At 39.5% G+C, this 13,955-nt stretch overlaps 1 protein-coding gene across 1 annotated transcript; it reads left to right on the top strand.

The window, feature by feature from the left end:
- Positions 1-651: 651 nt before the first annotated feature.
- Positions 652-10,137, top strand: cygb2 (cytoglobin 2). Its single transcript, XM_067372648.1, has 4 exons — positions 652-752; positions 971-1,119; positions 6,268-6,524; positions 9,973-10,137. Exons 1-4 carry the CDS (start codon positions 652-654, stop codon positions 10,135-10,137), a joined length of 672 nt encoding a protein of 223 aa, XP_067228749.1.
- Positions 10,138-13,955: the final 3,818 nt, after the last annotated feature.

Below are 13,955 nucleotides of genomic sequence, written 5' to 3'. Positions count from 1 at the left end.
ATTGCACTGTCGATTCTGTTGTACCTGCAAATAAAATTTAATTGTTACTTACCTCATCTTCATCTGTGTCTGACAGCCTGTAACTCAAGAAGCATTAAAGATATCTTAATATCATTTTAGATTCTGGTTCTTAAACTTTCCTTTTGGTATCTTCATTTTAAAAGCCCTCAATGGTTCCCAGAGATATGGAGATCTTAATGTGTCTCCATGAGTAAATTGGTAAAATGTACACATTTTAGTGGTCAAAAACTAATGTGGGTCACTTTGCATACAGCTGATACTTTTTTTCTATTCTGCATGACCTTGTTCTACATTTTTAATCCTACCCAATACCTAAACTTGTCACAGAACCCTTGTTCCCCTGGACTCCATTTCCCAAGATCCTCCTGTTCTCCACACCTGCACTCACTTCCCTCGTCAGCTCCTCATCATCACTTATCACCTGGACTCTATTGTCAGCACTCCTATATATTGCACTCACTCCCTTCACTCCTTGTCCGTTCTCTGTTGTGTTAAAGTGTATGTTTGGTGTTTCCTGCCTGTGTTAATTAAAGTGACGTTTATTATTGTGGAAATCCGTATCTGCCTCATCTCTACACCAGCTACACGTAACAGAAGAACGGACCTAAAACGCTGGATTTCCACAGAAGGATGGAGACTTTGACCAGCTCCCTGGCTCCTGCTCCTCCAACACCTCTAACTGCTGGCGATCTACTCATCGGGCTTCTACAGGTGGGTCGTTCGCTGGAGAGGTATGTGGAGGAGTTCGTAGAGCTCGCTTATTTGACAGATTGGTCGGATGCTCAGTTGATCGACCTGTTTTTGGATGGACTGGATGAGAACACTATTCGCTTTAGTGAACCTAACGATTATGTTTCCTTAACTGATGCTATAAATTTAGTTTTGTATTTAAATTGCTCCGGATTCTTAGTCCAAGAGGTTCAGAATGTTGAGTGTTCCTCTCGTCCAGTCCTTCCAAAAACACGGTCAGCCCGGCCAGTCTGCCAACCTCCGTCTTCCTCCGCATACCCCTCCAGCGAACTCCCTGCCTGCCCCATGCTGGACCCACATTCCTCTACTGGGCCCAGAAAATGGAGGAGGAGGAAGAAAGCGGCTCCAGTATCTCCAGAGCCCGCTCCAGTGTCTCCAGAGCCCGCTCCAGTGTCTCCAGAGCCCGCTCCAGTGTCTCCAGAGCCCGCTCCAACCCTGTGCGAGCCGCCAGATGTGGACTGGCTTATTGACTTTTTTACCGAGCCCTCAGCTCCAGCCGCCGCCTACGAGCCCTCAGCTCCAGCCGCCGCCTACGAGCCCTCAGCCGCTCCAGCCACCGCCGCCGAGCCAGCCGCTCCATCCGCTCCAGCCGCCGCCGCCGCAGAGCCAGCCGCTCCTGCCGCCACCGAGCCCTTTATTATGATGAGCTTTGTTGTCGTTCGTTGGCCTTCCCTAACATCAGGACTGCACTCCTCGGTTTTCACCTCATCCCTTCGTCCCTCACGCTCCGTTGGCTTCCTCACTCCCTCCTGCGTCCCTTTGGTCGGCTGTCGCTCTGGCTCCACTGCGGCCTTCTGGAGCCCCGCCTGTGCCTCAGTCGGCCGAGCCTGCGGCATCGCCCTGTCCCGCCGGATCCTCACCGCCACCTGGGCTCGTCGGCAATTCAGCTTCGGCTCCTAACCCGCCATGGCCGCCCACGGCTCCTGACCCGCCATGGTTTTTGAGCCTGCCATGGAGACCTCCACTCCAGTCTACTCCTCCCCCTGGACTCTATTGTCAGCACTCCTATATATTGCACTCACTCCCTTCACTCCTTGTCCGTTCTCTGTTGTGTTAAAGTGTATGTTTGGTGTTTCCTGCCTGTGTTAATTAAAGTAACGTTTATTATTGTGGAAATCCGTATCTGCCTCATCTCTACACCAGCTACACGTAACAAAACTACCTTACTAACTATTAATAAGCAGTAAATTGGGAGTTTATTGAGGGAAAAGTCATGTTCCCTATACTAAAATGTAAAGGTCTTTGCACACTGAGTCTGAAATTCACGTCCAAAATTTTCACACGTTTAAAAATAAATACGACTTCACATGGTGTCAATCATGTTTACACACTGCCTCTGAAACTTTCGTCCGTCATCAAAAAAAAAATTGTATCAGGTTCGATTTTTTTTTTGCATCCGTGGCATGCATTTTGAGAGATGTTTTGACAATTCAGAGCCACCGTACAAGCGAACGCCAAAATTCCAAAAGTTGATCCATGTCATCTATAGCACAAAGCAGTAGCACTGTATGACAAACAAAGTGCGGAATACAAATAAACAGAATAAAAAGACAGATTGTGGTAGTAGCAAAGCATCAAACTGAGCCACTGACATCCTGAAGTAAACTTTGAAATGCTTGGATAATCACGCAGCTCCTTGATGAGGTGGAACAATCCTTTCTCTCTATGCAATCTCGGGATGAGATGGACACAATATTTCCTCTTTCTTTTTCTCTTTTTAGGAAGAGAGAGGACAACTAAATCATGTTCACTGCTTCAATACTCCATTTTGTATTGTTTTGCGATTTTTTTGCAACGTATTAATATGCATCGGACTCAGTGTGCAAGATCTCTGGGCGTGGCAAATTTTTAGGATCACGAATACGAAAAAACGCATACGAAAATTTGTGACACAGACTCAGGTTGATTGGGATCCATAAGCGGTTTATTAGTAAGCAGCAAACTCACAGTACAGGTAGGCGTGGGTCGAATCACCAGATTAAACAATAATGTCAGAGACAGTCCAATAATCATTGTCATAACCAGGCAAGAGATCTGGGCAATCAGCAAACAATCAGAAACACAGTCCAGGCAAACAAAGGGTAACAGGCAGACGGCAAACAATCCAAGGTCAGTAATCCAAACAAGGTTGATACACAGGCAGATAGAAAACAGGGAATAACGCTCAGAAATTGTTGTGGGGCAAACAATACTTTGCAAGGAGTGTGTGTGTGTGAGTGTCTTAAATAGCTGTTTGACGTGAAACAGGTGCGTCATAATCAGGCCAGGTATGTGGGCGCTGGGATTTGCAGTCCAGTTAGTACTCGAGAGAGTGAGACCTCGGGTGGCCGATCGAGGGAACTTCACTGGCGTTCGTGACAGTGTCATTTTAGATTCTTGTTCTTATGAAACTTTTCTTTTGGAATCTTCATTTTTAAAGGGTCATGAAATCCCAAAACACTTTTTCTAAGATGTAAACAGATATGTATAGGCTGCACATCATTGAAAACACTAAAGGTACTCATTAATGTTATTCATAAGTGAAAAATAGTTATTTTTCAGAGCGATTTCTGTCTTCCTGTTTGAAAAGCTGAGTCAGAGCAACGTCACAAAATCTGACGTCATCGTGTACTTTCGAACATGCTGACGTAGATTCTCGACATATATATTCATGACATAAAGCTCATTCAATCCAATCACTGCGCTGTAGTATGCATAAGATTATAATTGCGGTATTATGCATTAGGAAGTAACACTTCTCTCGGCTCGGTCTCTTGTCATTCAGAGACATATCGTTGGTGTTCGTTTCCTCAGTGCTACAGCTCAATGTGTTTTCCTGCGACACGACCAGAGCATAGGTTTGTGTGCATGTGGATTGTTTTGCTGTAATCTACCAGCACAAATGGAAAATATGTTCACTTGAGATCGCATTACAGCGGAGAATTAAAAAAATGTCACAAAGTGCGGCTCATTCATCTCTGCCTGCTCTAGCTGCGTTCAAATACTAAAGCCGTAGGCTGTTTCCCTCGGCACAGCACGTGTTGTTTGTATTTTGCTCGCAATGCGGTCAAAACTGGAGTTTGAATATGAACACATGAAAAATACGATTGTTATTGATATACACGCGGAGCGTGCATGTGATCGGTTTCAGGGCAGAGCTCCACGATGAGTTTAATAACACTAGCCACGTGGCACATAGCTCATACAGAATAATGTATCCGTGTTTAAAGTTTTTATTTCACACATTCTCCTGCACCAAACATTAACCAGCACGGTGTAGTTATGCACACATATTTCATCAAGTCTTCTTCAAATTAATTATATGTGCAAACTGGACACTGATACAGTGGTGTAGACTATCTGAACGTGATGACACGATTATTCTAAAAGACTGATTTTGAGACTGCAGTGCTGTAAATGTAATCAAAGTAGCCTATTATTAGCCCTATTAAATATTATTTCGCATTTCTCCCTTGTGCTTGGGAGTTTGTTGTCATTCTCTCTGTGCTCATATATTAATATTCATTATTCTGTATAATTAGTGTGTTGTATGTCTGTGCTTCATTGGTTGTTCTCTTTCCTCTTCTCCCCCCTCTACACTCCCACTTTTCCAGAGCTTTACACGCCCATTTTCACAGACCTTTTGAAATTCAGAGGTGTGAACGACCAGGGTAAAACAGGGGGGTTTCATGACCCTTTAAGGCTCTATATGGTTCAATTTCATAGATATAGGGATGTCAGTTTGGTAACGTGCAGTTATGATACTGCGTATTTAAACTCTTGGTAGCTTTAGAAGCAGGTTAAAATGAACAAAATCCCATCTTCCAAATATCTCTAAAATTAATTAAAATATAGATTCTTATAAATGCACTTTTTAGAGCAAGTTAATGTGCCTCAACTTAACCATTTTCAGCTTAAAATAATATAGTTACTGGCATGCAAACTTTGGAAAATGTATATGGCACTCAAACAGGTGTGTTCTATGCAATTGAGCTGATGGAAAAACACAAGATACATGGTAACACTTTATAATATCTCACATTATGAATCGTTAGTTAAGCATTAGTAAATAGTTAATTCATCATTTATAAAGCATTATCACTACATTAATAGACATTAGTAAGCAGTTTATAAATACAGCTATAAATTCTTGTTCTTGATTTATAAGCATATCTATAATGTGTTCAATAATTGTATTTTTTATACTTAATTTAGAAATGATAAATTGATCATTAAATGATAACATCATAGAAATGATAAATTGAACATCTCCGCAGCGCCACTGTGTTCACCAAGTTGGACCTCCGCAGCACATATAACCTCATCCGAATACGTGAGGGGGATGAATAGAAGACAGCTACCGGTCACTATGAGTATTGCGTCATGTTGTATGGACTTATCAAAGAGCCCTCGTCATCTTCCCTCCGGGAAACTCCAACCATTGCCCATTCCCAACCGCCCCTGGTCACACCTAGGAGTAGACTTCATCACGGATCTTCCAGTCTCCAACGGATGCACCTGTTTCATGGCGGTAGTGGATCGGTTCTCCAAGTCTTGTTGACTAATTCCCCTGCAAGGGCTTCAAACGACAATGGATACCACTGAGATCATGTTCAACTATGTTTTCAGATACTATGATATTGATATATGATACTATGACTGCCCGAAGATATTGTATCTGACCATGGATCTCAGATCTCAGATCTCAGTAGTAATTAAACATTTAGTGTTACCGATACATTTCTAGTTTCAACATTATTTGTTTTTCAGATATTCCTCTTTAAAAGAAAAAAAGTATCAGCTGTATGCAAAGTGATATTTTTGACATTTGGTTTTTGACCACTGAAAATGTGTACAATTTACCAGTTTACTCATGGAGCCGCATTAAGATCTCCATATCTCTAAGATTGAACCATTGAGGGCCTTCAAAATGAACATACCAAAAGGAAATTGTTAAGAACCAGAATCTAAAAATATATTAAGATATCTTTAATACTTCTTGAGTTACAGGCATGTAATCTTGAGGCAAAAAAACACAAGAAGTGCTTTTTGCAATTTTTGTGCTGCCACTGTTGGCATATAATGAAACAAAGATTGCTAAAGAAAACCGATTTTACTAATAGACCTACCAATCTCTGTGTAACAAATAAAAAAATTATGCTGCCATCTTTCTAAAGTCATTTTTACACCCCTGTAAATTGGCTCCAAATCCCTCTACAAAATAGTGGATTATTCAGTAAATCATCTGTGCCATGTAATATTTTGTCTTTCATCACTATTTATGTTCGTCTTTGTACAGAAAAATATTAAAATCAAAAATTTGAGCCAGGGAAGTTTCCAAAATTTTGTTGATTTTACATGGAATGACCCAACTGTAATTGACACAATATTAAAGCAATTACAGTGCTTTTTTCTTTTATGAAAAAGCCACAGTTTGTGTTACTGGGTAAGAGAAATCATACCTTATCATTTGAAATGTTCACTTGGAAGTCTACTAAACTCTGGCTACAATATTAGATGGTCTTGTTTCTCTGTTTCTTAGATTCTTTGTAAACTTCCCCTCAGCAAAGCAGTACTTCAGTCAGTTCCAGGACATGGAAGATCCAGAAGAGATGGAGAAAAACTCTCAGCTGAGGAAACATGCCCGTCGTGTCATGAATGCCATCAACACAGTTGTGGAGAACCTTCATGACCCAGAGAAGGTTTCGTCTGTGCTGGGACTAGTGGGAAAAGCACATGCCCTCAAATACAAAGTGGAGCCAATGTACTTCAAAGTAAGAAAGATAGGATTTAAGATAATGATTTTGCCCACTGACACAAAGTGTTAAAGGAACACTCCACTTTTTTTGAAAATAGGCTCATTTTCCAACTCCCCTAGAGTTAAACATTTGAGTTTTACCGTTTTCAAATCCATTCAGCCGATCTCCGGTTCTGGCGGTACCACTTTTAGCATAGCTTAGCATAGTTCATTGAATCTGATTAGACCGTTAGCATCGCGCTTAAAAATGACCAAAGAGTTTTGATATTTTTCCTATTTAAAACTTTACTCTTCTGTAGTTAAATCGTGTACTAAGACCGACGGAAAATAAAAAGTTGTGATTTTCTAGGCTGATATGGCTAGGAACTATACTCTCACTCAGGCGTAATAATCAAGGAACTTTGCTGCCGTTCCATGGCTGCAGCAGTGCAATGATATTACACAGCGCCTGTGAGCCCCTGCTTGCACAGGGAACGTGCCTTGCAACCATGGAGATGTTTGTGAGAGACGCTGCGTAATATCATTGCACTGCTGCAGCCATGATACGGCAGCAAAGTTCCTTGATTATTACGCTGGAATGAGAGTATAGTTCCTAGCCATATCAGCCTAGAAAATCACAACTTTTCATTTTCTGTCGGTCTTAGTACACAATTTAACTACAGAAGAGTCAAGTTTTAAATAGGAAAAATATCAAAACTCTTTGGTCATTTTTAAGCGCGATGTTAACGGTCTAATCAGATTCAATGAACTATGCTAAGCTATGCTAAAAGTGGTACCGCCAGAACCGGAGATCGGCTGAATGGATTCGAAAACGGTAAAACTCAACTGTTTAACTCTAGGGGAGTTGGAAAATGAGCTTATTTTCAAAAAAAGTGGAGTGTTCCTTTAAGGATTGCAGTAGCCAAATGACTAAATATCTAGGATGCTAAAACCAGGTTGAAAAATGTATTTTAATAAGGGATGACTCGTGGATTAGAGGAGTCATGTTTTATGTTTTATTTCTAGCTGTTACAAAAGGTTTCAGTACTTGTTCTCTTCATGGCACTTTTTTTTTTTTTTTTTTTTAAACAATTGCTGTGAAAACATGCATTTTATTTTTAGTGTGCAATAAATTGACTATGTTTTTCAGGCTTTGGAGAATTTTGAATTCATATAGAAAATGAAATGTGACATCAGAATATATGTAGTTGTTGTGATCTAAATAATTCACATGTTTTCTCCATTGGTTTGGCTCAAAACAACATGGACAAATCTCCAAACCACTTGGCAATTGTTCACAACAGAATTTAATTTCTCATCATTTCATCAAATTGCAAATGTCTAAGTACATGTCTCAATGTCTCAGTACATCTTTGCAAATGATTAAGTACAGGTAGCCTACATTTAACACAATTTCCAAGTGAATAGATCTTGTTGATCTAAACTGATTGTTGTTTCTCTGTCTAATGGTCGTTTGCTGCAAAATGTGTCAGCATCATTTCATTGTGTAAGTCATCACATGCACAATAGTCTGTTCAATTGTCAAAATTAGTCAAGAACATAATACCATGAATACCATATATGAATCCTTGGAACATTTATTACAGCAATTGACAGTCAGGTGAAACAAGAACTTGACTAACGAAGGAAGCAAGGGGGCAATATAACTATGTGCGCTGCCATATCTGAGAATGGTGTGGTCACTCACATCCCCAGACTTGGATCCATACAATACACATAAGCTTCTCATCTTCTTGGACCGCCTTCATTTTGATTTGAACCCTGAAAATGAGAGAGGTCTCGTAGGGCCTCACCTAACACAATTGTATGGGACAATGTGAATTTCCACCGTGGCCTGCTCATCTGGTATACTACTCATCCAAGGATGGTTATGGTGTTCCTACCACCTTACTCTCAATCTTATTGAGGAGTTTTTCTCTGCTTGGATGTGGAGAGTCTATAAGGATCGGGCTCAAGATCAGAGGTCCCTGCTCCAAGCAATGGACACTGCATGTGAGGATATAACAGGAGATCATTGTAGGGGATGGTTGCGACATGCACACCGTTTCTTCCCTCGTTGCATTGCAAAGGAGAATATACGCTGTGATGTGGATGAGAATCTGTGGCCAGACAGACAGCAGTGTGTGGATGGCCAGGAGGGTGAGGACGATGTCCAGGAGAAGGAGGGTGAGGACGATGTCCAGGAGAAGGAGGGTGAGGACAGCAACCAGTGAAGAACTGTTAGTTGTGAAACTCCCGCTTTATTTACAGCACTGTAGGCTGAATATAATTTTCATTGTTTTTTGTTTGTGTGTTTATATTACAGTATATTATGCTGTATACATTTTCTTTTTACTCTGATGTATGGAAGTTACTTTATGTGTGTGAATGATAATGGTTACAATTTCCTTGGCAGTATGAGCGCAATGTTTGATGTCAAACCTTGGAGGCTACTCTTACCCTAAAATCCTATTTCTTTTTTTCAGTTTTATACACAGTGCATGTCACAACCATCCCCTACAATGATCTGTAATATCCTCACACACAGCGTCCATTGCATGGAGCAGGGACCTCTGATCTTAAGCCCGATGCTCATACACTCTCCACCTGCAAGCAGAGAAAAAACTCCAAATTAGGATTAAGGAAAGGAGAGTAAAGTGGTAGGAACACCATGACCATCCTTGGATGAGTAGTGAACCAGGCCCTGATGAGCAGGCCATGGTGGAAATTCACATTGTCCCATACAATGACCCATTACAGTTTTAATGTATTATGCTGGCTAGACAAAAACAGTACAGTAACCACTTTCAATGAAGGACTGGGCTAAGACTGAAAGGTGGGCATGAGGGATATTTCAATGGTCCTCTGCCATAGTGACAAAACATCTAAACATTTTGACTTGCAGTGCTTACACAATGCCAAAGGGACAAAGCATTTTGGGGGCACTGACTCTTTAAATGAGAAGGAAATTTAGTTTTGACACATGAGTGAACTGTTTTGGGAGAGGTATGAGCTTTTGCAGGCGAACCATCCACATTATTTTGACAAAAGCACCAAGTGTGTTGAGAATGTCCGTTCTGTTTCAAGAAATGAGCCAAAGCAATTAAGAGGGATCTTTTCCATGTCTGTGGCACTGACTATTTATTTTGTAAAGGAATTTAGTTTTTAAACATGAGTTAACAGTTTTGGGAGAGATATGAGCTTTTGCAAGTGAGCTATTAGTGTTGTACTGAACTGTAAGACTGTTTTGCCAAATTATCTTAGAGTTTTGAGAATGTAATTTCTGTTTCAAAAAATGAGCCAAACCATTGGAGAAAAACTGTAATAAAAATGAAGACACTTTTGTTAATTAAGACACCTTTACCTATACCAATATGCACTGTAAGGCTGGGGAAAACTAGATCCCTTACTAAACCAACCAATGATCTCTTTGTGCTATCTTTCAATCCTCTTTCAACATTTTATTTTATTTCTTTTCACAACAGATCTTAAGCGGGGTTATTCTGGAAATACTTGCAGAGGATTTTGGAGAGTGCTTTACCCCGGAGGTGCAGACATCCTGGACCAAACTGATGGCAGCATTATACTGGCATATCACAGGGGCCTATACTGAGGTGGGGTGGGTCAAACTCTCCAGCTCAGCAGTCTGAGCAGGTCTGGAGCATTTGTCCCCACTGCACATGAGCATTAGTTGTGAACCATCAGTTTGGCAAGCCAAAGGACTGAATTATGAATTATGAAATCTAAAATGTTTATCGTCCTGGGTGTCATTCTCTTTCACATTATTTTATGCATATTATTTTTAGTATATAATTCCGACCTCTAAGATGTTGTCTATGATGTGAGGTGTAATGGTCTTGTGTCTTTTAGGGCTAGTATCTTGTGTTTCAATGTAAATCAAATAACAAATCACAATTGAACACAACACAATTCATTATAATATTGCACCTGAATCATATTACCTACTAAAGCCCAATTATAATGAATAGCATAAAACTGCAGTTCATTTTTCAACTTTATCAAGAGTGCTCGACTCTTTCTCCAAACTGTAAGCCACACAAAGTCTTGATTTTGTACAACTTTTCTCATTTTTATTTAACTTAATCTTACTGTTTCTCACATATTATAGGGATAAATTAATAAAAAATCAGTACAAGAAGTGACTCAATATTCAAATGCATTCTCAGACACACTCACAAACGCACATTCGCACATTTCAAATAATGGTGCAATAATACACAAATATCTATACCTGACACCATCTCCAGCAAAACAATTTACTCTTCCTCCTTCTCTTCCTCCTTCTCACCAGCTTTTCCATCACCTTTCTCCTCCTCCTCTTCCTCCTCTTTGTCTTCAGTTTCTCTCTTTTTCTCTCTTTCTGTATTACCATGACATATTTTTCCATTATCTAGCTAATTCCACCTGCTGACATTGAGCCTGTCTCTGCTCGATGGGCTGTGCCAGGATTCCATGGATCACACACATCCACAAATTCTCACAAACAATGGTCCAGCTATATAATATTGAAAAATGCACTACGATATATACTAAAACTGACTGTTTTTTCAAAACCTGTTTTTATGGGCCTGTGCTCAGCATAGAATTTATATATTTCCCAAAATCTCACACACACACACAAATATAAGCTACAGGACCTAAGCAGAGGGATCACATAATATGGATGTTCTGTGGTAAACTTTATATTTTTCTAAGTGTTTTTATTTGTCTAAGTAGTTTCTGTATCTAAATTTAGTAAGGTGTATCGAGTATCACATGTTTTTTTTTTTTTTTTACATAATCTTGGAGGAGTCATACTACTTCATAAATACAAAATAAATTTAAGATATGAGTATGAATATAATAAATACTATCTACAAGCATGTGATGTGTCATCTGTTATTACAAATTATACAGCCTTTGAATTCTGACATTAAGAAGTCTCTCTTTTCTTTGACTTCTGCCACATGATGAGCTACCCGTCAAGTGATCTTCACTCTTATCTTAGTCTCACTCTCACCAACAAAACACTTCATACATGTCTCAAAATAATCTTGTTACACCATAACACTGGCAACAATTCTCATTCAGAAAACATACATGTCATTCCTAACACAACAAGCAGCATGACAAAAATTATGAACTTTGATCTTTTGAGTGATTTTTCACATAAATCAGTATTTCATTACAGGATTAGACCATTTAATTTTACTGACTGTATTACTGCACAAAGAATGAATGGATGAGAAAATCAGCATTTTTTTTTTTTTTTTTTTACAGTTTTTTAGTTTTTTTTCAACTGCTTACACACAAAATCCTTATTGTCAAGTCAAGTCACCTTTATTTATATAGCGCTTTTTACAATGTAGATTGTGTCAAAGCAGCTTCACAGTGATAACTGGTACATAATTTTGGCTGCACAGCAGCTCTTAAAGAAAATGGTGTCAATGCAGGCAGATCAAAGCACTGTTGAATATCAAAATTGTCAAGTGTCCCCAACCAAACAAACCAAAGGCGACAGCGGCAAGGAATCCAAACTCCAACAGGTGACTTCAGGTAGCAAACTGGTGGCAAATAGGTGTTAAAGTTTTTTTCGATTGCTAAACGACAGTGGGCACAACTGGGCAAAACATGTGCAAAACTCTAACTACAGTCTGCACAGCAGCAGTTCATGTGGACCAAACTCTAGTTTGTTTTTCATTGCTTGAACACAGTTTTCCAAACTCTACACACTTATCCCATGACTTTAACCACAACCTGCACAACACTGTGGATTTACAGCACTTTGTTCAAATGCTAACACACTGCTGTCAAAACTGTGAACCACACATTCAAAACATTTCAGCCTTGTGCCTTTCAAACATTGCAATTTCAGCTGAAAGGCTAAGCAGGTGTCTTGTTTTAGACTTGTTAGTGAACACACACACACACACACACACACACACACACACACACACACATATATATGTATATATATATATATATATATATATATATATATATATATGTATATATATATATATATATATATATATATATATATATATATATGTATATGTGTAACTCATTACTGTAATTCCGTAAATTACTACAGACTATTGAAGCAAACTGCTCATTTATATTTACCTTAAAGAATTATGTTCTAAAAATGTAAATAAATCATGTGAAAGAATGTCACTCTTTTCTTTGAAGAAAATATTACTTTGTATGAAGTCACTGAAATTGTTCAAAATGTAAAGATGAAAAGTTTGTATATTCTGTGTTGGTGTCTGATGCTAGTGTTTTTACTCTCAGTGTGTTCTGAGTGACAGTGTGTGTTATCTCAGTGAGGGTTGTGCATAGTGTTTGGCTGCACTGAGCCTGTTTTGAGCCATGTGTTAACTGTTTAGTTCAGGTGACTGTTTGTAGTGCAGACTGTAGTTAGAGTTTTGCACATGTAGCTCCAGTTGTGCTCACTGCCGTTTAGCAATCGAAAAAAAAAAACTGTAAATCATGTGAAAGAACGTCACTCTTTTCTTTGAAGAAAATATTACTTTGTATGAAGTCACTGAAATTGTTCAAACTGTAAAGATGAAAAGTTTGTATTTTCTGTGTTGGATTTTGATGCTAGTGTTTTTACTCTTGGTGTGTTCTGAGTGACAGTGTGTGTTATCTCAGTGAGGGTTGTGCATAGTGTTTGGCTGCACTGAGCCTGTTTTGAGTCATGTGTTAACTGTTTAGCTCAGGTGCCTGTTGGTAGTGTAGACTGTAGTTAGAGTTTTGCACATGTAGCTCCAGTTGAGCTCACTGTCGTTTAGCAATCGAAAAATACTGTAAGAAGGAGAAAAAAACCTTGGCAGAAACCAGGATTATTCGGGGGGGCAGTTCTCCTCTGGCGAACAGTGCTTTGTTACGATTCAGGTTGCTATCATAAGTCCGATAGGATCACAACATTCAAAGTATTTGTTTCAGTTCTATCCATTTGAGGATCACGCCATTATGGACGGTTGTTGAGGAGCTGTGCCAATGGCTGTCGTGTCAAAGAGGCCTTCACAATGGATGATCTAGTTGACTCAATCTCTGCTGATACTTCAGGGTTGCGTTGTGGTCATGTCAAGGCGCAGGTCCTTGGTCTCACCTGGATACGGCCCAGATCCAGTTGACTATGGTAAACCTCGGGATAAACAGAAAGACTACAGTTTTTTTCAATTGCTATCAAGCGTTTACCAATACTTAAAGTACTTTTTCTAAACTCTTACAGTTTTTTTCGATTGCTAAACGACAGTGAGCACAACTGGAGCTACATGTGCAAAACTCTAACTACAGTCTGCACTACCAACAGTCACCTGAGCTAAACAGTTAACACATGGCTCAAAACAGGCTCAGTGCAGCCAAACACTGTGCACAACCCTCACTGTGATAACACACACTGTCACTCAGAACACACTGAGAGTAAAAACACTAGCATCAAACATCAACACAGAAAATA

Source organism: Chanodichthys erythropterus, chromosome 21, assembly GCF_024489055.1.
Source record: "Chanodichthys erythropterus isolate Z2021 chromosome 21, ASM2448905v1, whole genome shotgun sequence".
Classification (NCBI taxonomy): domain Eukaryota; kingdom Metazoa; phylum Chordata; class Actinopteri; order Cypriniformes; family Xenocyprididae; genus Chanodichthys; species Chanodichthys erythropterus.
The sequence above is the reverse complement of the archived record's forward strand: the minus strand, read 5'-3'. Positions and strand labels throughout refer to the sequence as shown.

Coding starts and splice junctions, on each gene's coding strand:
- cygb2 (XM_067372648.1), top strand. CDS start 652: ATGGAGACTTTGACCAGCTCCCTGGCTCCTGCTCCTCCAACACCTCTA. Junction 753..970: donor GTGGGTCGTTCGCTGGAGAG/GTATGTGGAGGA, acceptor CCTCTCGTCCAG/TCCTTCCAAAAACACGGTCA. Junction 6,525..9,972: donor TGGAGCCAATGTACTTCAAA/GTAAGAAAGATA, acceptor TTTTCACAACAG/ATCTTAAGCGGGGTTATTCT.